Consider the following 24,664-nt stretch of genomic DNA (forward strand, 5'->3'; position numbering starts at 1 on the left):
TGTAGGCGCCTCATCACTTTTGCCTTTCTTGGACATAGCAACAACTATTACCACAATAATCAGTGTAATTCTACGCATAAATGTGAACGTCCTCATTTTAATACTTTAAAGTGAAGTACAATCAGATCCTACCCTGCCTTACACCAGAATTGAGGATATGAATAACAGAGAGAAACAGCTAACAGAAACAGAGTTTCAAGTCAGCAGTCACACTAGCAATCAGTCACATAAAAGAATGCATTAATATATATACACATACATATATATCATATGCAATATGAGCACATTTTTCAACTACAGAATACATACAAGTACGTAGGAAAAAACATTACTGTATAGCCTTAAACCGGAGATTAACGAATAATACAGACACACAGCGAATTCAGATGCACAGCAAATAATACAGCAGTAAATGTTCACAATGTTCATTTGCATCAGGCACCTAAACCTTACTCAAAACCCCAAGGGTAGGTAGGAACTCAGTGCTGTATCACCTGCCTCAGGAGGACGGGATACGGGGAGACTTAAACCCCACTTCCATATGCGACCATGCCGCAAACAAACGCCTGCGTGAATTTAAACGCACCAGTGTACCCAGCCGTACATGCAATTCTGACCGGTGTAATATGTTAAGCGTCTCAGAAGGAAGCGGAAATCAGTTCATGTCGGGAGACTCGGCGGAAACTGGTCATGAACTGGTAAGAGGGACGACCAGGTGAGCGTCATACTCCCCACTGCTGATATCAACCTCAGGGATCGCGGCCTCTACTATTCCCCAGAACCTCTGATCCCTGAGGCCTAGCGCTGGTGAAGTCGAGTTGGCAGCCGCGTCAGCGACTGTCCGGTAGTATCCCCCCGGAACAGTAAAGGCCCATACACACTAGGAGATTTTCATTTCAAAAGACTTTGGGGGTAATTCAGAGTTGATCGCAGCAGCAAATTTGTTAGTAGTTGGGCAAAACCATGTGCACTGCAGGGTGGGCAGATATAACATTTGCAGAGAGAGTTAGATTTGGGTGGGTTATATTGTTTCTGTGCAGGGTAAATACTGGCTGCTTTATTTCTACACTGCAATTTAGATTTCAGTTTGAACACACCCCACCCAAATTATATCTGCCCCCACTGCAGTGCACATGGTTTTGCTCAACTACAAATTTGCTGCTTCGATCAACTCTGAATTAGGCCCTTTGACAACATCTCTGAAAGATACATCTTTCATCAAAGTAGTGCATGCACACTGAGCTATTATCCCAAAGAGCAAGAGATTTTCAGGAGGCGAAAGACTCCTGAAAATCTTTCATTAGAGAGACTATTTACATAATGAGCTGGGCCAGCAATGTATACTGTACATTACCAGCTTATTCATATACTTTGGTGGGCAGTGGCGCCGGTAATGTATACATTGCTGGACTGTGCCAGCAATGTATATATTACTGGCTGTTAAAAAAATAAGCATTGGTGGGCAGTGGTATACACATTTCTGGCCTGTGCCAGCAATGTACAGTATATAACCCAGGGACACAACATTGGTTGCAGTGACTCATTCACAGAGAAAGCTGCTGCAGATGAATGTGCTGCTGCTGCTGCTTCTCAGCGAGCGTCTCCGTGTGGACACGAGTGAGCAGGGCGGGACCGTGGCGCCGAAGCCGGCGGGGCTTGGGGAGGGAATAGGGCGAGTCCACCAGGCTGAAAGTCGTTCATCTTTCAGCCATCATCGCTCGCGGCTATACACACTGAGCGATGATGGCTGAAAAATGAACCATCATCGCCAAACATGCTGGTAAAACCAGCCGACTGACTACCTCGCTGGCGATGATGCGGAAGCGCGCATCATCACCCGTAGTCCGTTGCTGGGCCATACACACTGGCCGACTGACCTCAAAATCGCTCAAAATGGCCAAAATTTGCGATTTTGAGGCCAAAGTCACCTAGTGTGTATGGGCCTTAAGGCTGCAATATATGCGTCTTAAACAGTTAACTGGAAAAAGAAGCCTTACCTTCTCCCCGTTTTCCGGCTGCAGCCTGGGATTGTCACTATGGGCTTGCTAGCACATCCAGTCTGGCTCCCGCCAAAAACAGAGGTGTACTCGGAGGTAACAGTTGTCACGACCCAGCGGGGAGTTGTTGGAGCGTCTTTTCTATTATGCGTTTAAGAATAATAGAAAGCTCACTCAGAAAAAGAAGAATACTATAAAATAACAAAGCTTGTGGCAGCCCAACCGTTCTAATGGTCCGGCTCCTGCCACACCAAACAAAAAACTGAATTGCCTGAGCCGGGGATATAGGGGGCTGGCCCTTTGCATCCTGGGAGTCTGAAAAGCTTAAGTGTTTGGTGCCCGTCCCACTGTCGCTTCATCATCTTCCAAGGTAGATCCTGTGGATCACTGTGGACTCTGACAGAGAAATCAAAATGTAATGTAAAGTTTCTCTTGCGTATTCATTAATTTTTATGCATTTACCTTGTAGAGAGCCACATTTCCTCCGAACTCCACAATGGCTCCAACTGCAGCAACAGGGGCAGGACAGACCACCAAGAGAGAAGGACAGTTGTGCTGGCAGTGGTGTATGGTGGGGTATGGTGGGAAGGATGGGTATATAATCTGTCCATATTACTATTATATTAGTGCAACACTTTGTAGTACTACTGTATTTACTAACTGAATACTGCAGAACATTTTTTCTGAACAAAGGTATGTCAGTGAGTTGACTCCATACTTACCTTAATTAACTGTGTGAACTCTGTAACAAGCTTGGCTTTCTGTATATTAATTTCTTTTACTTTGACATTTGCTTGCTCTTCCGCATCCTTCACATTGATATTTTCTTGCTCTAACTGCTTTAAGCTAAGGGAGATAAAGTCATTTGTATATGGGTACAGTAGTCACAACACTGCATACAATATGTTTATCTGCACAGAACATGTAAGTGTAGTATTGTGGTTATAGTGTTTTGATTCATGCAAAATTCAAGCTTATTGTAAAGGAGGTTTCCATCTATCTATAGCCTCTACTGGCAAGCTCGCTTCCATGAGTGCCAGTAGTCTGGTGTCAGGTACCACCCCATTTGTGACATATCCACTTCCTCCTAGGAGCCTCATATCACAGTGGTAATGCTTGGCTGCTGCAGCCATCCTATCAGTGCTCTCAACGCAAGAAACAAATACTCATACGTTATGAGTCGTGGCACACAAGGCGCATGAGAGCAGACAGCTCCTGTGCGTCTCGGCCAGTACCGGGTATTTTTTAGCCAAAAAATGTGACTACATCGCTATCTGGATAAAATGCACAAGCAGACTTTGTTGATTAAAATGATATGCAGCATAACAAAATTCTGTGCTCGACTGCTACGTAGCATTTATCACGCAGATACAGCTGTAGTCGCAGCTACAGGAAAACACTGTAACGTAGCGTTTCATATGCAGATACAGCTGTAGTCGCACACAGAATATAGCCATGCCGCATATTATTTTAATCAGCAAAATGAATCTGCTCGGCGTTACTAAACACACCCACGACTAGGTACCATTAGAAGGGCTGTTTAACGTCACTGCTGCAATGATGAGGAATTATACATTTGTATGTAGTCAATGAAATTACATTTATGTTCTCTTAAAGGGTGTAACCATTTAGCTAATTGGGGAAAGGTGGACTCTCTGGTAAAAAAAATATACAAAGAATAAATAGGATTTTGGTTACCTACCGGTAAATCCTTTTCTCGTAGTCCGTAGGGGATGCTGGGATCCACATTAGTACCATGGGGTATAGATGGGTCCACCAGGAGCCATTGGCACTTTAAGAATTTGAGAGTGTGGGCTGGCTCCTCCCTCTATGACCCTCCTACCAGACTCAGTCTAGAAACTGTGCCCGACGAGACGGACATCTTCGAGAGAAGGATTTAACACAGATAGTGGCGAGATTCATACCAGCTCACACATACAAGGCACATCGAGCCAACTTAGCTTGAAAACTAAGCAACCGCTGAAACATTACTTACCAAGTAACAATACAGTACTCAACTAAAACAAAGTTGTACTGAACGAATAACGAAAGCAGGAAAACGAAGCGCTGGGCGGGCGCCCAGCATTCTCTACGGACTATGAGAACATTTTTTACCGGTAGGTAACCAAAATCCTATTTTCTCTTATGTCCTAGAGGATACTGGGGTCCACATTAGTACCATGGGGATGTACCAAAGCTGCCAGAACGGGAGGGAGAGCGCGGAGGCCCCTGCAGAACTGACTGACTGAACTTCAGATCATCAGAGGCCAAAGTATCGAACTTGTAGTACTTTGCAAACTTGTTCGACCCAGACCAAGTTGCTGCTCGGCAAAGTTGTAGCGCCGAGACACCCCGGGCAGCCGCCCACGAAGACCCCACCTTACATGTAGAGTGGGCCTTGACAGACGTAGGACTCGGCAAGTCTGCCGTAGAATACGCATGCTGGATAGTGAACCTGTTCCAGCGAGACCCAATTTTCTTGGGATCATACAGGACAAACAGAGAGTCCGATTTCCTGTGGCGAGCAGTCCTTTTCACATAAATTTTCAGAGCCCTTACAACATCCAAGGACTTTGATGAAATTGAGGAGTCAGTAGCCACTGGCACCACAATAGGTTGGTTGATATGAAATGCCGACCCAACCTTCGGAAGAAACTGCTGACGTGTCCGGAGCTCAGCTCTATCTTCGTGGAAGATCAAATATGGGCTTTTACACGATAAAGCGCCCAGTTCCGACTAGTGATGAGCGGATTCGGTTTTACTCGGTTCTCAAAACAGAATTTTATTGGCTATCCAAAACACGTGACATCAGTGAGCCAATAAGATTCGGTTTTGAGAACCGAGTAAAACCGAATCCGCTCATCACTAGTTCCGACACACGTCTAGCAGAAGCTAAAGCCAACAAAGTGACAGCTTTCCAGGAAAGAAATTTGACTTCAACCTCCTGTAGAGGCTCGAACCAGTCTGATTGGAGGAACTGCAACACCACGTTAAGGTCCCAAAGCGCCGTAGGTGGTACAAAGGGAGGTTGGATGTGCAGAACTCCCTTCAAAAAGGTCTGAACCTCAGGGAGGGCAGCCAATTGTTTTTGGAAGAAAACTGATAGAGCCGAAATCTGGACCTTCACAGATCCCAACTTTAGGCCCATATCCACATCAGCTTGTAAGAAACCATCCCAGTTTAAACTCCACCGCAGGAAATTTCTTGGACTCACACCAAGATACATATTTTTTCCAGATTCTGAGGTAATGTTTACACGTTACTCCTTTCCTAGCATGTATCAGGGTAGGAATAACCTTGTTCAGAATGCCCTTCCGAGCTAGTATCAGGCATTCAACCTCCATGCCACCAAACGTAGCCACGATAAGTCTTGATAGGCGAACGGCCCCTGCTGCAGCAGATCCTCATGAAGAGGAAGAGGCCTCGGCTCTTCTTGCAGTAGATCCAGAAGATCCGCGTACCAAGCCCTTCTTGGCCAGTTTTGGAACAATGAGGATCGCTTGAACCTTTGTTATCCTTATGAGCTTTAGAACTCTTGGGATGAGTGGAAGTGGAGGAAACACATACCACTGACTGGAACACCAACGGAGTCACTAGGGCATCCACCACCACTGCTTGCGGGTCCCTCGACCTGGAACAATACAGCCGAAGCTTCTTGTTGAGACGAGAAGCCATCATGTCGATCTGGGGTACGCCCCAGAGATCTGTTACCTCCTTGAACACCTCCGGATGGAGAGCGCACTCCCCTGGATGGAGATCGTGTCTGCTGAGGAAGTCTGCTTCCCAGTTGTCTACTCCCGGAATGAAGATTGCTGACAGCGCCAACGCGTGTTTTTCTGCCCAGAGGATGATTCTTGTTACCTCTGCCATCGCAGCTCTGCTTTTCGTTACGCCCTGTCGGTTTATGTAAGCCACTGTTGTCACATTGTCTGACTGCACTTGAATGGCCCGATTTCTCAGAAGATGGACCGCTTGGAGGAGACCGTTGTAGACAGCTCTTAGTTCCAGAATGTTTATCGGCAGGCCGGCTTCCAGACTTGACCACCTTCCTTGGAAGGTTTCCCCTTGAGTGACTGCGCCCCAGCCCCGGAGACTTGCATCCGTGGTTAGAAGGATCCAGTCCTGAATCCCAAACCTGCGGCCCTCCAGAAGGTGAGATAATTGCAGCCAACAGAGGAGTGAAATCCTGGCCTTTGGCGACAGAGGAATTCTCTGGTGCATGTGTAGATGGGATCCCGACCATTTGTCTAGGAGGTCCAGTTGGAAGGATCGAGCGTGAAATCTCCCGTACTGCAGAGCCTCGTACGGGGCCACCATCTTCCCCAGAAGACGAATGCACTGATGAATTGACACCCCGAGTTGGGTTCAAGACATCCCGGTCCATCGTTTGAATCACCAACGCCTTTTCCTTTGGGAGAAACACCCTCTGCACTTCCGTGTTGAGGATCATTCCCAGAAAGGACAATTTTCTGGTTGGTACCAAATGTGACTTTGGAAAATTCAGGATCCAACCATGTTTTCTGAGAAGCTGAGTCGTGAGTGTTATGGACCATAACAGCTTCTCCTTGGACGATGCCTTTATCAGCAGATCGTCCAGATACGGAATTATGTTCACCCCCTGTCTGCGGAGGAGAATCATCATTTCCGCCATCACCTTGGTGAATACCCTCGATGCTGTGGAGAGACCGAATGGGAGGGCCTGGAACTGAAAGTGACAGTCCAACAGTGCAAATCGCAGATAAGCTTGAGGCGGCAACCAAATTGGAATGTAGAGGTACGCATCCTTGATATCCAGGGATACTAGGAATTCGCCCTCCTCCAGACCTGATATCACCGCCCTTAGGGACTCCATTTTGAACTTGAACTCCCTCAGAAAGGGGTTTAGTGATTTTAAGTTCAGAATGGGCCTGACCGAACCATCCAGTTTCGGTACCACGAAAAGGTTTGAATAGTAACCTTTGTACTGCATGTGAGGTGGTACTGTCAAAATGACCTGTGCCTCCACCAACTTCTGGACGGCTTCTTGCAGTACAGTCCTGTCTGCCAGCAGGGCTGGCAAGCCTGATCTGAAAAATCGGTGAGGAGGGAGATTTTGAATTTCCAGCCTGTACCCCTGGGACACAATATCTTGCACCCAGGGGTCCAGGCCGGAGGACACCAAGACATGACTGAAGTGTCTGAGTCTCGCTCCCACCGACCCCACCTTCGGGGCGTTCAGTCCACCGTCATGCGGAGGACTTTGGTTTACCTGAAGCAGGTTTTTGTTCCTGGGAATCTGCAGCCGCAGGTTTCTTGAATTTGGGCCGACATCCCAGAAAGAAGGTGTTGGACGGCTTTGCCTTTCTGGGCTTGTTAGACCGAAAGGACTGTGTCATAACTGAAGAAAAGGGTTTCTTCGGAGCAGGTGTAGCTGAGGGAAGGGTGACTTACCAGCCGTAGACGTGGAGATCCATGCATCTTACGCTTCCCCAAAGAGAGCCTGACCTGTGTAGGGTAGGGTCTCCACACTTCTCCTGGATTCCACGTCGGCAGACCACTGGCGCAACCACAGCCCTCGACGAGCTGACACTGACATGGAGGAAATCCCTGCAGCCATGGAACTCAGGTCCTTCATGGATTCTATCAGAAATCCTGCCGAATCCTGAATGTTACGTAAAAACAATTCAACATCACATTTCTCCATAGTATCCAAATCTTCAAGTAATGTGCCTGACCGCTTTACTATAGCTTTGCCCCAGAAGCCGTGTACATGGATTTGAGCGTATTATCAATTTTACGATCAGCTGGCTCTTTCAAGGCGGTAGATCCTGGAACAGGTAAAACCACCTTTTTTGAGAGTCTGGATACTGACACGTCAACAATAGGCGGGTTTTAAAAATTTTTCCTATCCTCTACCAGGAAAGGAAACGCTACCAGAACCCTTTTAGGTATCTGGAGTTTTTTATCCGGGTTTTCCCAAACCTTTTCAAATATAGCATTCAATTCCTTTGACGCAGGGAAGGTTAGCGAGGCTTAAGCCTCCTCAACCTGCTCAGGTGTTGTATCAGCAATATTTAACACATCCCTAATAGCCTCTATCATCAACTGCATCCATTTTGTAAGCGATGCAGCTCCCCGCAACACATCCCCATCACCGTCTGTAGTATCAGAATCGGTATCATCCTGCATGATCTGAGCAAGAGCACGTTTATGGGAATATACAGCGGGGAGCCCTGATGTACCAGAACTGGGCCATACTGCCATAGAGTTCTGTAAAGCCTGCGTTGCAGATTCATTTTGTGCAACCCTATTAGAAATCTGAGAAATCATAAATTTGATAGAGGATTACCACTCAGGCTCCCTTGCTGGAATCTGTGCTAAACCAGTGCAATCCTGATTACATGGAATGGGATCATCCTGAGAGGACATCCTCTACAGCATATGACACAGAGTCCCTGGACATTGCTTAATGGAGACCACAGACACTCCACACACACACAGGGGAGGGCAGACAGAGTATCACCCCAAGAAAGGCAAGAGAGACACAGAGATTGGAGCCAACCCACACACAGCGCTTTTAATATAAAGGGAGACCCCCTATCAGCGCTGACTGTGCGCCTTAATAGGTTACACAGTCGTTTTGCAGCTTCCCCCGCTCTTCTACAACCCCCTGGTACTGTGATAGCTGGAGTTGCTGTGGAGAGACTTGTTCTTCACTGACAGCGCTGTGCAGGCAGGAAAATGGCGCTGGAACGCTGCTGGGTCCGCTCTGAGGAGAAGCTCCGCCCCCAAAATGGCGCCGTCTTCCCAGGATTATACAGGCCTGATGATTGGTGCTGGCTGAGATCCGGGGACCCCGACAGGCTGTGTGACCAGTGTAGGGTATAGGCGCTGGCTCAGGGCCCCCCTCACAGCACCGCACTATGTACCGCTGAGCCTCCGGTCCTACCCTGATGCCGCCATCTTCACACCGGTCCCCTGCTTGCTAGGGGGGTCTGTGACTCACTCGCCACAATCTTCAGCTCTGTAAGGGGATGGTGGCATGCTGCTGGGTTGAGCGATCCCATGTGGCGGGGAACGATCTATCCCCTCTGGAACTCAGTGTCCAGTCAGCGGAGACAGTGGCTCAGACCCCGCACGGTGGACACTGCTCCCCCCCTCAGTCCCTCGATTCAGGGAGGCTGTTGCCAGCAGCCTCCCTGTAAAATAATAAACTCTAAAACTATTCTTTACTAAGGAAACTCTGGAGAGCTCCCCTAGCTGTGACTGGCTTCTCCCTGCACATTTTCTAAACTCAGTCTGGTAGGAGGGGCAGAGGGAGGAGCCAGCCCACAATCTCAAACTCTTAAAGTGCCAATGACTCCTTGTGGACCTGTCTATACCCCATGGTACTAATGTGGACCCCAGCATCCTCTAGGACGTAAGAGAAAATTTATAAACTTTGAACAACACTACATATAAAAATATCTGTTTGAATATGGCTGCTGACAGGATGTAACATTTCAGATAATTTCATTTGTAAGCCAAAGTAGTCGTATACAACAGGGTTGTGCAACTTAAGATGATCTCCTGACTGTAAAACACGCCATTAATTAATATGACTCAGCCTTCCAAACTGTGCTTACTACATACAGTACATGAATCTAATCAACCAACCTGTCATATTTGGTAGCTATTTTTTGTTCTAGTTGGCGCTTTTTGGTTTTTAAATCCAATATCTCTTTCTTTCTTAACTTTAGTTCATTATCTCGTTTGTCCAGAAGCTTCTGTCTGTTGAGCAGTACATCCATGTCAGATACTAGCTGAGCACACATATTTTCAACCTCCTGAAATGGAATCAAAAGTGAAAGATGTCTCATATCCCTCAGAAATGACACAAATAATTAAAAGAGAATTTACAAAACAAAATAATAGTTAAAAGTAGGCTTGCCATAATATCCCTTTAAACCGGGACATTATGATTTACACAGATTCTGGGGCTGAATAAAACCAGGCGAGATGCAGACTTGAATTTAGCCAGCCACAGAACTCTTTAGTCCCGGAATAAAGGCATATTATAGCAAGTGTAGTTAAAAGTGATTTTTCGTCATGCTGGGGTGAAATGAGACTGCACAGTGATAATTTACACATGAATTCATTAAGCGACATTATATTACTTTGTCCAACATCCATTTACTGTGATCATATGAAAAACTTCTGCCCTTAATGACTACTGTTTCCACCAGCACGACCACACATACAGGATAATTTGTACCACTTAATTATAAAATGCTGCACTACCTTCTACACACCCTCAAATCATCAAGCCAGTTAAAGGGGCCCATACATTTTGTTATCTATCTGGGCAATTCCCCATTCTCCGGCAATTCTCGAGTCTGGCGATTGGCAGTATCAAACATGTTGGACACTCATCTCGCAGATTCAGACCAAAAAATTATTGGAATCTGTGAGTCCCCGAGAAACTGCCAATCATCTGCGGAGTCTGCCAAATCAAATCTTCATGGGGGAAGTTATAGGCCCTACACACTGGCCGATTTTTGGAAAGACATGAACGATCTCGTTCATAAATGAACGAGAACTCGTTCATATCTTTCAGTGTGGAGGCTCCAGCGATGAACGATGCGCGTCCCCGCGCTCGTTCATCGCTGGTCTCCCGTCGGCTGTGCATGCAGGCCAATATGGACGATCTCGTCCATATTTGCCTGCACTTCAATGCAGCCGCGTGACGGGGGGAGTGAAGAAACTTCACTCCCCCCGTCACTGCCCCCCCGCCGCCGGGTCGCTCGTCGGCCGTATCCGCCGTCGGGCAGCTCGGCGGCGGATCGGCTAGTGTATAGGGCCCTTTAGGCTGACCATATTATCCCTTTAACCTGGGACACTCATGAATTACACAGGTTCTGTGGCTGCTTAAAACCGGTGAAATTCAGGCTTGTAGTGTCCCAGGTTAAAGGGATAATATGGTCAGCCTAGGGAAGTGCCAGTTAGGTGTATGGCCCACACCTGGGAACACCTTTGCATAACACTGTGATTCTATTTAGCATGAGGTATAAATCCAGCTGCAGCTGCCAAATGCTACAGCAGGCAAATGAAACATGATTCTGCTTCTACAAATAGGTTATATATTAAAACATTCAGGGGCAGATGCAGAGTTACCCTCAAAAGGAGAGTAAAATATAAAGAAAATAGGGCATGAAAAAAAAAAAAGTGTATTTGCAGTAGTATATGGGTTTACATCAAGCTCATCTTTTTTTCCCTAAATACGAACAATACACATATTTGATATAAGGCATCAGTTAACCTATATAAACCTCTCTGATGCAGCAGAAACTTGTCTATGCAAAATGGAATAGTCCGTTCATAGGAACATATTCTATGCTAGAACAACAAAGAAAGCACCAATCACGTGCACAGACTATTCTGTACCTACGTATTCATGCAAGATACACTACGCCAACAATCCTGTCATCTTGTCAAAAAAGGAAGAAAAAGAAGACTCTGGTGTGGGCGCACTCTTATGTTAAATCAGGATATGAAGTTAAAATAGCATCTTTATTTATTATGATTAAAAGGATAACTATCCTATAACAAACACAACACTAAAGACCAACCAACTAGGTTGGACAATGTATCAGCATAAAAATATGTGACTGAGTGTGTTCAATCACTCAGTAATGGGTATCTATTTTTAGCAACACTCCTATTTGATGTTTTCAGATCCAATCCTATTCTGACCTACATTTGTAAACTATCTTTATACAATAATCCAAGAAATTACTGGTTGATTTGTCCTGTGTAATGGATCTGTATTAATTAATTAACCAATGGTTAGCTCATTATCAATTTATCTAAGCCTTTTGTGTGACAGAACATTTATTTTTGATCTTATTGTCACATATTTTTATGCTGATACATTGTCCAACCTAGTTGGTTGGTCTTTAGTGTTGTGTTTGTTATAGGATAGTTATCCTTTTAATCATAATAAATAAAGATGCTATTTTAACTTCATATCCTGATTTAACATAAGAGTGCGCCCACACCAGTCTTCTTTTTCTTCCTTTTTTGACATAGCTTGTTATACTGACTCTGGGTGCACCACCAATTGGACCATAACAGGGATACCTTCCCCTAATTGTCCATCTTGGTTTTTCTATACATAGATCACTTAACAGACCTGTGCGGGATCTCTCAGATATTTTTACGGTAACCCTGTTAACTTCAATACTACTTTGGGTACAGGAATACAAATTGCGGCAATTATGTACATTTCTACAGACAAGAGTTACTTTTTCTCTATGGTTACTGGTTAGATAACTTAATAATGTAACAATCTTGCACTATGAAATATAGTTTTCTTTACCTTAAACTGTTGAAGCACCTGTCTCCTCTCCTCTGCATCTACTGTGACTGTAAGAAACTGCGCTCCTTTCAGGTAGACATTGCTGGAGATAATGCTGTTACTATACGCAGATACTTTAGTGGAATACTTTTCCTCTGCAGTGTACAACTGACGAATTCCGACTTCATTTATGACCTAAAAAAGGAAAAATGGTAACAAAAATTCTTGCAGTGGAGAACACTAAAAGATGGCAAAAAGCATTTCCTGCTAAATAAAACAGAAAGCACAGAAGGAAATCAGCCAAATAATTAAAGAAAGTTGCTACTGTAAGTATTATTTACAGAAAGTGACTACTAGCTACAGTACTAGCTAATTGCTTATACCTTAGTCAATGGAAAGAGAAAAAAATATCTTTTAAAAAATAGTTCATTTTGTATGAGCACCAATGGAATTACTTGTTTGTGCAATTTAAACTGGTTTGCCCATAAACCTGTATATTTGTCCAAGTCGAACGCAATGGGTGATCACCAAAATGTGTCAATGTGACATCCATTGTGATGTGGAGGGTGCAAAGCTATGAAATGAAAAATAGGATTTTAATTACTGGTAAATCCTTTTCTCGTAGTCCATAAGGGATACTGGGGTTCACTTAGTACGATGGGGTATAGATGGGGTCCAAAGGAGCCGGTGCACTTTAAATCTTCAAACAGGGTGTGCTGGCTCCTCCCCTCTATGCCCCCTCCCACAGCCAGTCTAGGTAAACTGTGCCCGAAGGAGATGGACATACTTGAGAGAATGATCATAATAAGACGAGGGGGTGAGAGTAACACACCAGCACACCACAACAGAAACAGACCAGCAACAGCTGGTTAACATGAAAGCAACAGCTGATACAGACAACTTTCATACAAGAACAACCTGCCGAAAAGTCAACACACTAAGGCAGGTGCCCAATATCCCTTATGGACTACGAGAAAAGGATTTAACGGTAGGTAATTAAAATCCTATTTTCTCTAACATCCAAAAGGGATAATGGGGTTCACTTAATCCAATGTGGATGTCCCAAAGCTTCCAGAACGGGCGAGAACGTGCAGAGACGTCTGTAGCACCACCTGCCCAAACTGGGTATCCTCTTTGGCCAGGGTATCAAACTTGAAGAACTTTACAAAAGTGTTTCTCCCCGACCAGGTAGCCGCTCGGCATAGTTGCAAAGCTGACACTCCATGGGCAGCCGCCCAGGAGGATCCCACAGAGTGGGCCCTCAGAGACTGCGGAACAGGCAAGGCTGCCTAAGTATAGGCCTGATGGAAAGCAAGCCTGAACCAGCGAGCAATTGACTGCTTAGAAGCAGAACAACCCTTTTTCTGAGCGTCATAGAGCACAAAAAGGAATCCGTTTTTCTGACCAGACACGTCCTTGACGTAGACCTTCAAGGCGATGCTGAAGAACACTGAATGAAGAAATGAGTGATTACTTGTGAACGATGCTGAAATGCTGGAAGTACAGGAACTCTGTGAGTGCTGAGAAACACACTGTAATGCTGGAAGCATTAGAAACTCCGTGAGAGCTGGGAAACACACTGTAATTGCTGGAAGCACTGGAACTCTGTGAGAGCTGAGAAACAGTTCTTCACGAGCAGCAGCGTGAGCCTGGGAGTAGCTTGCTTATCGACGACACTCAGGCGCCGGAGCGTTGCCCAGCGCCTCCTTTTGAACTGCCCGCTCTGCCTCTGATTGGTGGAGGAAGCTCCGGATCGCGCCATTGGCCTATTCCGCCTACGTGGACGCCGGGCGCAAGGCCGGCATTCATGGTCCGGACAGACGCCAGCCGCAGGCAGTCAGCCGAAGCCCACCGGGGAGGTCTATGGGGCGGTAACTGATCGGCTGCTTGCTCGGAAAAGACATCTGCGTATTCCTGATAGGCTTCCGGAAGAAGTTCTTTGTCTGATTTGGAGGACACTCAAAGCGGGTCATCAGGCGTGAGGCAACTTGAATGACAGTAGGAGCTCCAGGATAAGATTTGCGAGGACTCCCAATCGATGTGGGGGTTGTGGATCATGAGCCAGGGTAAGCCGAGGACAAGGTAATGAGGCATCTCCGGAATCACTAGAAAATCCAGGATGTTCAAGATGTTGAGCTCCGACCTGCAGCTTGATTGGCTCTGTGCGACTGGAAATGAGTCCATTGGAGATTTAGGTACCATTAATAGCGGTCAGCAAAATGGGTTAGTCGATGTACTTCAGCTTTAGACCCATTTCCTGGGCGCAACAGGCAGAGATAAAATCCCCAGCGGCCCTGGAATCCAGCAAGGCGTAGAGGGACTTAGTGGCTGATTGGGAAAACAACAATATAGAGAATAAACAGTCCTCTGCTGGAGAAGATTTGGACGTGGCACCCAACTGGACTCCTCCGGAACAAGCTAGGCTTCCCCGTTTCCCGGATGTGACTTGCAAAACTTAATAAAGTGATCCGCGGCTCCACAGTAGAGGCAAAGTTTCCCCTCACGACGACGCTGGCGCTCTTCAAAAGACAAACGGGACTGATTGATCTGTATGAGTTCATCCAGACTTGGTGATGCAGCTTGTCTGGGAGGGAGGGGCTGGAACTTAGGCCGATCCGACAGGCTATGCTCACTACCACGCTACAGCATTCGGAGATCCACTTTGACGCAGAGCGAGATTAACTCTTCAAGTTGATCAGGCAGATCCCTGGTGACCAGCTCATCCTTAAGACGGTCCGAGAGCCCACTCCAGAAGGCGGCCCTGAGAGCTTCGTTATTCCAGCGCAATTCCAAAGCATTGGTCTGGAATTGGACTATGTACTGCCCTATGGAACGAGAGCCTTGACGAACACTGAGCAATACGGTAGAAGCTGCGGTGGACCTACCGGTTTCATCAAAAATTCTTCGGAAAGAAGCTATGAAGTCGGTGTAATTGGAGACTAGTGGGTCGGAACGTTCATACAACGGAGATACCCAATCCAACGCTGAACCCTTGAGCAGGGAAATTATGTAAGCCACTTTGGATCGATCCGTAGGGAAGTTATGTGAGAGCACTTCAAGGTGCACCTCGCACTGGTTCAAGAACCTGCGGCAATGTTTTGAATCTCCGTTATATTGAGATGGAGTAGGAAGCTGGAGATGAGACCTAACCGCTTCCGAAAGCTGGGCACTACTGGAAACTACTACCGAAGCGGGGCCCGGAGCCACCGAAGCCAAATATGCTTGTATTTGATCCAGACAACTCCTGGAGATACTGCATCACCCGACCATGTGCCGCCTCCTGACTCTGTAAACGGGAAGCCAAACACTGTATGGCGCTTGTTTCCGCATTCCGATCCTCCGAGTCCATTTAGCCTGAGTATTCTGTTACAGACCTGGGACGGGAAAAAGTTGGGTACTTGGGGATTCTTCCGATGGTCGAGGAGAGGAACCGTAGCTGGGTCAGAATAAAGGTCTTCCTCGTGCAGATTTATAGGTATCTAATGCTTGAAAAGGATGCCAAAGAACACTGAATGAAGAAATGAAATGATGACTCGGAAACGATGCTGAAGAATACTGTATGAAGAGATGAGTGATGACTTGTGAACGATGCTGAAGAACACTGAATGAAGAAATGAGTGATGACTTGTGAACGATGCTTAAGAACACTGAATGAAGAAATGAGTGATGGCTTGTGAACGGTGCTGAAGAACACTGAATGAAGAAATGAGTGATGACTTGTGAGCGATGCTGAAGAACACTGAATGAAGAAGAGTGATGACTTGTGAGCGATGCTGAATAACACTGAATGAAGAAATGAGTGATGACTTGTGAACGATGCTGAAGAATACTGAATGAAGAAATGAGTGATGACTTCTGAACAGTGCTGAAGAACACTGAATGAAAAAGAGTGATGACTTCTGAACGATGCTGAAGAACACTGAATGAAGAAATGAGTGATGGTTTGTGAACGATGCTGAAATGCTGGAAGCACTGGAACTCTGTGGGAGCTGAGAAACACACTGTAAAGCTAGAAGCACTGGAACTACGTGAGAGCTGGGAAACACACTGTAATGCTGGAAGCACTGAAACTCTGTGAGAGCTAAGAAACAGGTCTCCACGAGCAGCAGCGTGAGCCTGGGAGTAGCTTGCTTAGTGATTATACTCAGGTGCCTGAGTTTTGCTCAGCACCTCCTTTTGAACTGCCTGCTCTGCCTCTGAATGGTAGAGGGAGCTCTGGATCGCGCGATTGGCCCATTCCGCCCACATGGACGCCAGGCACAACGGCGGTGTCCATGGTCCAGAGAGACGCAAGTCGCACACCGGAGCCGAAGTCCACCAGGGGAGACCGCCCCGGAGACCCAGCGCACGGCGGCCGCCGCTCCCTAACAGTGATAGTTCCGCTCAACCGCCATGCCGTCAAACGAAGCCGCCATAAGTCCGGATAGACGAACGGCCCTTGCTGAAGATCGTCTCGCATTGGCAGAGGCCAAGGATCTTCTATAGACATGGCCAGAATGTCTGCATACCAAGCTCTTCGAGGCCATTTGGGGGCAATCAGGATTGCCTAAACTCTTTCCCTTCTGATTTTCTTTAGCACCCTTGGTTGCAATGGGATCGGAGGGAAAAAGTATACCAACTGGTAAAACCACGGCGTTGTAAGTGCATCCACTGCTGTCGCCTGAGAGTCCCTGGTTCTTGAACAATACAGCAGAAGCTTCTTGTTGAGTCTAGACGCCATCAGATCGATCTGCGGACAACCCCACTGGTTCGTGATCTGTTGAAAGACCTGTGGGTGGAGGCCCCACTCTCCCAGGTAGAGGTCACCCTAGGAAGTCCGCATCCCAGTTGTCTACTCCCGGAATGAATATGGCCTATATTGCCTTTGCATTTCTTTCCGGCCAGAGGAGTATCTTTGACACCTCTCGCATGCAAGCTCTGCTCTTGGTTCCCTCTTGTCGGTTGATGTACGCTACCGCTGTGGCGTTGTCCGATTGAACCTGAATGGCCTGATTCTGAAGCAGAGGAGAGGCCTGAAGCAGAACATTGTAGATTGCCCGGAGTTCCAGAATGTTGATCGGAAGAAGGGCCTCGTGGAACTGTGCCCCTTGGCTTACAGCTCCCCAACCTCTCAGACTCGCATCCGTGGTTAGGAGAATCCAATCCTGAATTCCGAAGTTCCGACCTTCCACCAGAATAGAGGACTGCAGCCACCACAGGAAACATCCTGGCCTGAGGTGAGAGACGTATAATCCGATGCATCAATGAGACCACGACCGCTTGTTCAAAAGATCTAGTTGGAAGGCCTTGCATGGAACCTACCATATTGGACTGCCTCATATGAGGCCACCATCTTTGCTAACAGGCGTATGCAAAGATGGATGGAAACCCGATTTGGGTTTAGAACCGCTCGGACCATTTCCTGAAGCGTCCTCACTTTGTCTGCTGGGAGGAAAACCTTCTGAGCCACTGTGTCCATAATCATTCCCAGGAACCGAAGCTGTTGAGTCGGCTCGGGGTGCGATTTTTGCAAATTAAGAATCCACCCATGGTGTGACAGTAGCTGTATAGTGAGGCTGATATTGGTTAATAGACCCTCCCCGGATCTTGATTTTATCGAAAGATCATCCAGGTAGGGAACAATGTTGATCCCCTGAACACGGAGCTGAAACATAATTTCTGCTATCAACTTCGTGAAGACCCTTGGTGCCATGGATAGACCAAAGAGTAGTGCCTGGAATTGGTAGTGATCATTCAGCAGAGCAAACCTGAGGTAAGCCTGATAGGGCGGCCATATTGGAATATGAAGGCAAGCGTACTTTATATCCAGAGATACCAGGAACTCCCCTTCTTCAAGTCCTGGGATCACTGCTCGCAAAGAATTCCATCTTGAATTTGAAAAACCACAGATAAGGGTTTAAGGATTTTAGATTCAAAATGGGCCTTACCGAACCGCCCAGCTTCGGTACCACAAACAGGTTGTTGTAGTGGAACTGGAACAATGACCTGGGTCTGAACCAATTTTTGAATGGCCTCCTGCAGCGTAACCCGAGTTACCTCTAAAGCTGGCAAGCTTGACCTCAAATATCTGTGAGGTAGAGCACTGTTGAACTCCAGTATGTAGCCATGGGAGATCAGATCTTTTACATAGTCAACATTGCAGGAGCTTTCCCAAATACGGCTGAAGTGATGTAACCGTGCTCCCATCTCGCGATCCCTCAGGGATGGAGAGACACCTTCATGCTGAGACCTTGGCGGAAGCAGAGCTGGTGCTCTGCTCTTGTAAACCTGCAGCGGCAGGTTTTCGTGTTTTACCTCTGGTGCCTCTCGCAGCATTTGAGGCGCCTCTGGCTCTTGGCTTAAACCTCGCGGTCTGAAAGGACTGCATGGAGGGACCCGGGTAGAAACGTCTGGCCATTGGAGCCGCAGAGGGAAGATATGTGGATTTCCCTGCTGTAGCTTTTGAAATCCATGTGCCAACTCACCCCCAAATAGCCAATCTCCTATGAACGGTAGAGCTTCCACACTGTGCTTTGATTCCGCGTCCGCTACCCACTGATGCAACCACAAGGCTCTGCGTGCAGAAACCGCCATGGTAGTGGTCCTCGCGTTGATGTCACATATTCTTGATAGAGTCACAAAGGAGACGAGCTGTATCCTGAATCTGTTTCACCAGCGTCGCTATTTCTACTAAGGACTTGTCACTAGTTAAGCCCTCCTGAATCTGACCAGCCCATATATGAATGGCATGCGTCATCCAACAGCCTGTAATAACAGGCCTCTGGGACGCTGCTGCTGCCGTGTAAAGACTTCATAGTACTTTCTATTTTCCTATCCCCTGGTTCCTTTAATGCAGTAGCTCCAGGAACCGGTAACACTGTTTTCTTAGATAGGTGTGTGACTGAGGCGGCCACAGCAGGGGGATTTTCCCATATTTTCCTGCCTTCTTGTGCAAATGGGAAAGTGTTTATCAAACGCTTTGTCACCTGGAATTTTTTATCATGATTAACTCAAGGTTGCCTGAAAAGGTCATCTAATTATTTGGAATCCAGAAACGTGACATGAGCCTCTCTCTGCGAAGAGAAAAACATGACTGCTGTACCTCAGTATCCTCAGCAGGAATTTTTAAAAGATCTCTTATAGCGAGGATAAGGGGTTCAATACCCTGTGCTGGAGAGGAATCCTCTATAATGGGTTCTAGTTTCTCCCCCTCTTCTTCTGGTAAAAACAAGATTTATGGTAAGAACTTACTGTTGTTTCATTTCTTTCTGAGAGGTACACTGGGCTCCACAAGGATTAACATCGGGTGTAGAGTAGGATCATGATCTGAGGCACCAACAGGCTCAAAGCTTTGACTGTTCCCAAGATGCACAGCGCTGCCTCCTCTTCATTCAGGAGCTCAGTTTCGTTAACCAGCCCAGTGCAGTAGCAGGTACCAGAGACGACAATCGCTCGTAGCCAATTACACCACACACTCGCCATAGGAGAGGGTGTCAGCGGCTATGCCATACCAACCCAAAGAAGCCAAGTGTGTCAGGGTGGGCGCCTTGTGGAGCCCAGTGTACCTCGCAGAAAAAGATTTAACAACGGTAAGTCCAGACCCTATGGTAAATCCGAGCAGAAGCCGCCTTACGGGCCTTCAACATAGTTTGAACGACCGCCTCAGAAAAACCCTTGGCCCTCAGGACAGAAGCTTCAAGAGCCATGCCGTCAAAGCCAGACGGGCCAAGTCCTGGTAAACACAAGGGCCCTGAATGAGGAGGTCTGGTCGTTGTGGAAGTAGAAGGGGACGATCTAGCGAGAGACCCTGTAGATCGGAGAACCAGTGCTGTCTGGGCCATGCTGGAGCGATCAGAAGTAGGTTTCCTCCTTCTTGCTTGAACTTCCGTAGTACTCTGGGCAGGAGTGACACCGGAGGAAACACGTACGGCAGCCGAAAGTTCCATGGGATTGACAGAAACAAAATAACCCACTCGAATCTAACTCTCTCTGCACATGTTATATCAGCCTCCCCTGCAGTGCACATGGTTTTGCCCAACTGCTAACAAATTTGCTGCTGCGATCAACTTTGAATTACCCCCATGGAACAGGTTGGACTAAAACCACAGTTTTCATTCCAGTGGAGGGACAGGAGCAATTTGAGATAAGATAATTGATATCCTGGTTCAATGCCACCCTCTTGTCCGCATCCCAGAGAACAGTGGTGGCAGACCAATGTCTAGCACACATGCCTCCGAAGATGGCTCCACCTAACACTCTGAATTGGAGCAACTGCCCTCCAACCTTTAAGTGACCAGAGAGACATCAGATGCTAGGTTTCTCAGGAGCATTGGCCCTCGAGCGATGGCTGGCATCAAAAAATCTACCCTTAGAAGAAGCCAAACTCCCTGCCTGGGAAGAATCGGCCTTTGACAGATTGACCTCTAGTGGATACTCCACCCCGAAAGGAAGAGCGAAAATCTCAGAAACGTGGACCCCACTGTTTAAGGGCTGCAATAAAAAGAAATGTGCTTTTGTTATTGGTAGCCTGGGGAATAATAGAATCCAGTTCAGGCCCAAAGAGAACACCCTCTCAAACAGAAGAGATTCAATGGAACGCTTTGATTCTAAATCTGCATTCCGAGCGTGGAGGCAAAGGGCTCATCAAGCCGGGATGGTCGTAGCTGAAACCCTAGAAGCCACTTGAGCACCATCTTACATCGCCTCCTACACACATTCAGCTGCACCACAAAACTGTTCTGCTAATTCCAGAAGGGGATTCCTTGGTGAATTGCTGTGAACGCCCTCAGTGAGTTTGTCATCCCAATTCTCCACAGCTCAAGCGACCCATGCGGAGGCTAGTAAATATCATAAAACGACCCCGGAGCCTATAAAAATGGACTACCTTCCAATTTTTTTTTTATCTAGTGGATACCGAGCCCTGAACAGGAGGAGCTGTGTTTTCAACTAAATGTGCAACTGCAGCTTCAACCTTGGTTAGCAATTCCCACTTAGGTCATGTATCCACTTTGGATACATGATACATTGGAAGAGGATAAAGTGAAGCAAATTTGCAAGGAACTGAGAACTTCTTATCTGGCACTTTCCATCCTCCTCAATGAGATATTGTTGAGACCCGAAGTAGATGGGAAAGTAACAACCGTTTTGCAATGATTAATTAACAGATCCAGAGCCTCCACTTTGGAATCCTAAACAGTCTAAAGAGCGAGGCAAAGCAGCAATGAGGCCATCCACACAAATGACTCAAGGAAGACTTAATTTTCTCATCCGCTGGCGATGCCAGTCTAAGTAAGTTCACCCTCCTCAACTGAATCAGTTACTTCAACTCGAGTCCTGGAAGCAGGAAGACACATATGCGTCGTGCGCAGCTGAGAATCCAAAAAGCGTTCCAAATAAGAGAAAACGTTTTCAAACCCTGAGGTCGTACACTCCAAGGAAGATCAGACACCAAAGGGGAGTCACACCGACAGGAGCAGCTGCTCTAGCCTGACCCTTCTGAGTCATAGACCAACCGACTCAGAGCCTGTGCTGACACCAGCTCCACAACGGGAGACTCGATGGTCCCCGATGCCTGCACAACACTAGACCTCATCTGACACAACGCCCCAATGTAATTTAATATTACATTGGGCACAAATGAAAAACAAACCCATAGTAGCTCTTTTTGCTTTGACGGATTTAGCTTTGTCCATAATATTTCCTAAGCACTTTCGCCATGTATAGTGGATGCAGGTAAAACGAGATTTATGGTAAGAACTTACCTTTGTTAAATCTCTTTCTGCGAGGTACACTGGGCTCCACAAGGATAGACATTGGATGTAGAGTAGGATCTTGATCCGAGGCACCAACAGGCTCAAAGCTTTGACTGTTCCCAGAATGCACAGCGCCACCTCCTCTATAACCCCGCCTCCCTGCACAGCAGCTCAGTTTTTAGTTAACCAGCCCAATGCAGTAGCAGGAAGAGAGACGACAATGGTTAGTAGCCACATACACCACACTCTCACGACAGGAGAAGTGTAAGCGGCTAATGTCATACCAACCCAAAGAAGCTAAGTGCGTCAGGGTGGGCGCCTTGTGGAGCCCAGTGTACCTCGCAGAAAGAGTTTTAACAAAGGTAAGTTTTTACCATAAATCTCATTTTCTGCTGCGGGGTACACTGGGCTCCACAAGGATAGACATTGGGGATGTCCTAAAGCAGTTCATTATGGGAGGGGACGCACTGAAGTGGGCACAAGAACCCGGCGTCCAAAGGAAGCATCCTGGGAAGCGGCAGTATCGAAGGCATAGAACCTTATGAACGTGTTCACTGAGGAACACGTAGCCGCCTTGCACAATTGTTCAAGGATCGCACCACGGCGGGCCGCCCAAGAAGGTCCAACAGACCGAGTAGAATGGGCCATAATGTGAGCAGGAGCCGATAGACCAGCCCTCACATAAGCATGCGCAATCACCATTCTAATACATCTGGCCAAAGTCTGCTTGTGAGCAGGCCAGCCCTGGTTGTGAAATCCAAACAGTACAAAGAGAGAATCAGATTTCCTAATGGAAGCAGTTCTCTTCACATAGATACGGAGAGCCCGTACCACATCCAAAGACTTCTCTTTGGGAGACAGATCAGGAGAAACAAGTGCCGGAACCACAATCTCCTGGTTAAGGTGGAACGAGGAAACCACCTTAGGTAAATATCCGGGACGAGTCCTAAGAACCGCCCGGTCACGGTGAAATATCAGATATGGGGAACTACAGGACAAGGTACCCAAATCCGACACTCTTCTAGCTGAAGCAATAGCCAGCAGAAACACCACCTTAAGGGAAAGCCACTTAAGATCAGCTGAACCAAGAGGTTCAAACGGAGACTCTTGTAACGCCTCCAAAACCACCGACAAGTCCCAAGGAGCCACAGGCGGGACATAGGGAGGTTGGATACGCAACACACCCTGAGTAAAGGTATGCACATCAGGTAAGGTCGCAATTTTTCTCTGAAACCACACCGACAAGGCAGATACTTGAACTTTGAGGGAGGCCAGACGCAGGCCTAAGTCCAGGCCCTGCTGAAGAAAAGCCAACAACTTGGCTATACTAAACTTGGAAGCGTCATAATCGTTAGATGCGCACCAAACAAACTAAGAATGCCAGACCCTATAGTAAATCCGAGCCGAAGCCGGTTTCTGGGCCCGCAACATAGTTTGAATGACCGCCTCAGAAAACCCTTTAGCCCTTAAGACGGAAGCTTCAAGAGCCACGCCGTCAAAGACAGCCGGGCTAGGTCGTGGTAGACACAGAGGCCCTGAACGAGGAGGTCTGGGCGTTGTGGAAGTAGAATTGGACGCTCTGACGATAGGCCTTGCAGGTCTGAGAACCAGTGCCGTCTGGGCCACGCTGGAGCTATGAGAAGCAGAATTCCTTTTTCTTGCTTGAACTTCCGAATTTCCCTGGGCAGGAGTGACACCGGAGGGAACACGTACGGCAGCCGAAACCTCCACGGCACCGCCAGCGCATCCACGAATGCTGCTTGAGGATCCCTTGTCCTTGCTCCGAAGACTGGAACCTTGTGATTGTGTCGAGACGCCATCAGATCTACGTCTGGAAGACCGCACTTTTCCACTAGGAGTTGAAACACTTCTGGATGGAGGCCCCACTCGCCGGCATGTACGTCCTGACGACTGAGAAAGTCTGCTTCCCAATCCAGGACTCCCGGAATGAAGATTGCCGATATGGCCGGTAGATGGCGTTCCGCCCAATGTAGAATCCGTGAGACTTCCTTCATTGCCAGACAGCTTCGAGTGCCGCCTTGATGATTTATGTAAGCCACTGTGACGGCATTGTCCGACTGCACTTGAACAGGACGGTTCTGAATTAAATGCTGGGCTAGGTTCAATGCATTGAAGACCGCCCGCAATTCCAGAATGTTGATTGAGAGGAGGGACTCCTCCTTGGTCCACCGACCCTGAAGGGAGTGTTGCTCCAGCACCGCGCCCCATTCTCTTAGACTGGCATCTGTCGTCAACAGGACCCAGTTGGATATCCAGAAGGGACGGCCCTTGCACAATCGTTGGTCCTGGAGCCACCATAGAAGCAACAGACAGACCTCCGGAGTCACTGAGATCATTTGAGACCTGATCCGGTGAGGCAGGCCGTCCCATTTGGCTAGAATCAGCCTCTGGAGGATGTGAGAATAGAATTGAGCATACTCCACCATGTCGAATGCTGATACCATGAGGCCCAGCACCTGCATCGCCGAATGTATCGACACTTGCGGACGAGAAAGGAAGCAACGAATCCTGTCCTGAAGCTTCAGGACTATATCTCCTGACACAAGAACAACCTCTGGTTGTGAGTGTCCAATAGCGCTCCCAGATGCACCATGCTCTGA

At 47.3% G+C, this 24,664-nt stretch overlaps 1 protein-coding gene across 1 annotated transcript in view; it reads right to left on the reverse strand.

Annotated features, from left to right (window-relative positions):
- The window catches only part of SMC5 (structural maintenance of chromosomes 5), a 403,478-nt gene that overhangs the window by 95,650 nt on the left and 283,164 nt on the right, over positions 1-24,664 (reverse strand). The window contains exons 14-16 of the mRNA XM_063913893.1: positions 12,334-12,507; positions 9,633-9,802; positions 2,720-2,843 (exon numbers count right to left, since the gene is read on the reverse strand). Of these exons, the coding sequence (XP_063769963.1) occupies positions 2,720-2,843; positions 9,633-9,802; positions 12,334-12,507 (468 nt within the window). The remainder of the gene's footprint in view (positions 1-2,719; positions 2,844-9,632; positions 9,803-12,333; positions 12,508-24,664) is intronic.

The sequence above is a fragment of the Pseudophryne corroboree genome, chromosome 1, assembly GCF_028390025.1.
Source record: "Pseudophryne corroboree isolate aPseCor3 chromosome 1, aPseCor3.hap2, whole genome shotgun sequence".
Taxonomy (NCBI): Eukaryota; Metazoa; Chordata; class Amphibia; order Anura; family Myobatrachidae; genus Pseudophryne; species Pseudophryne corroboree.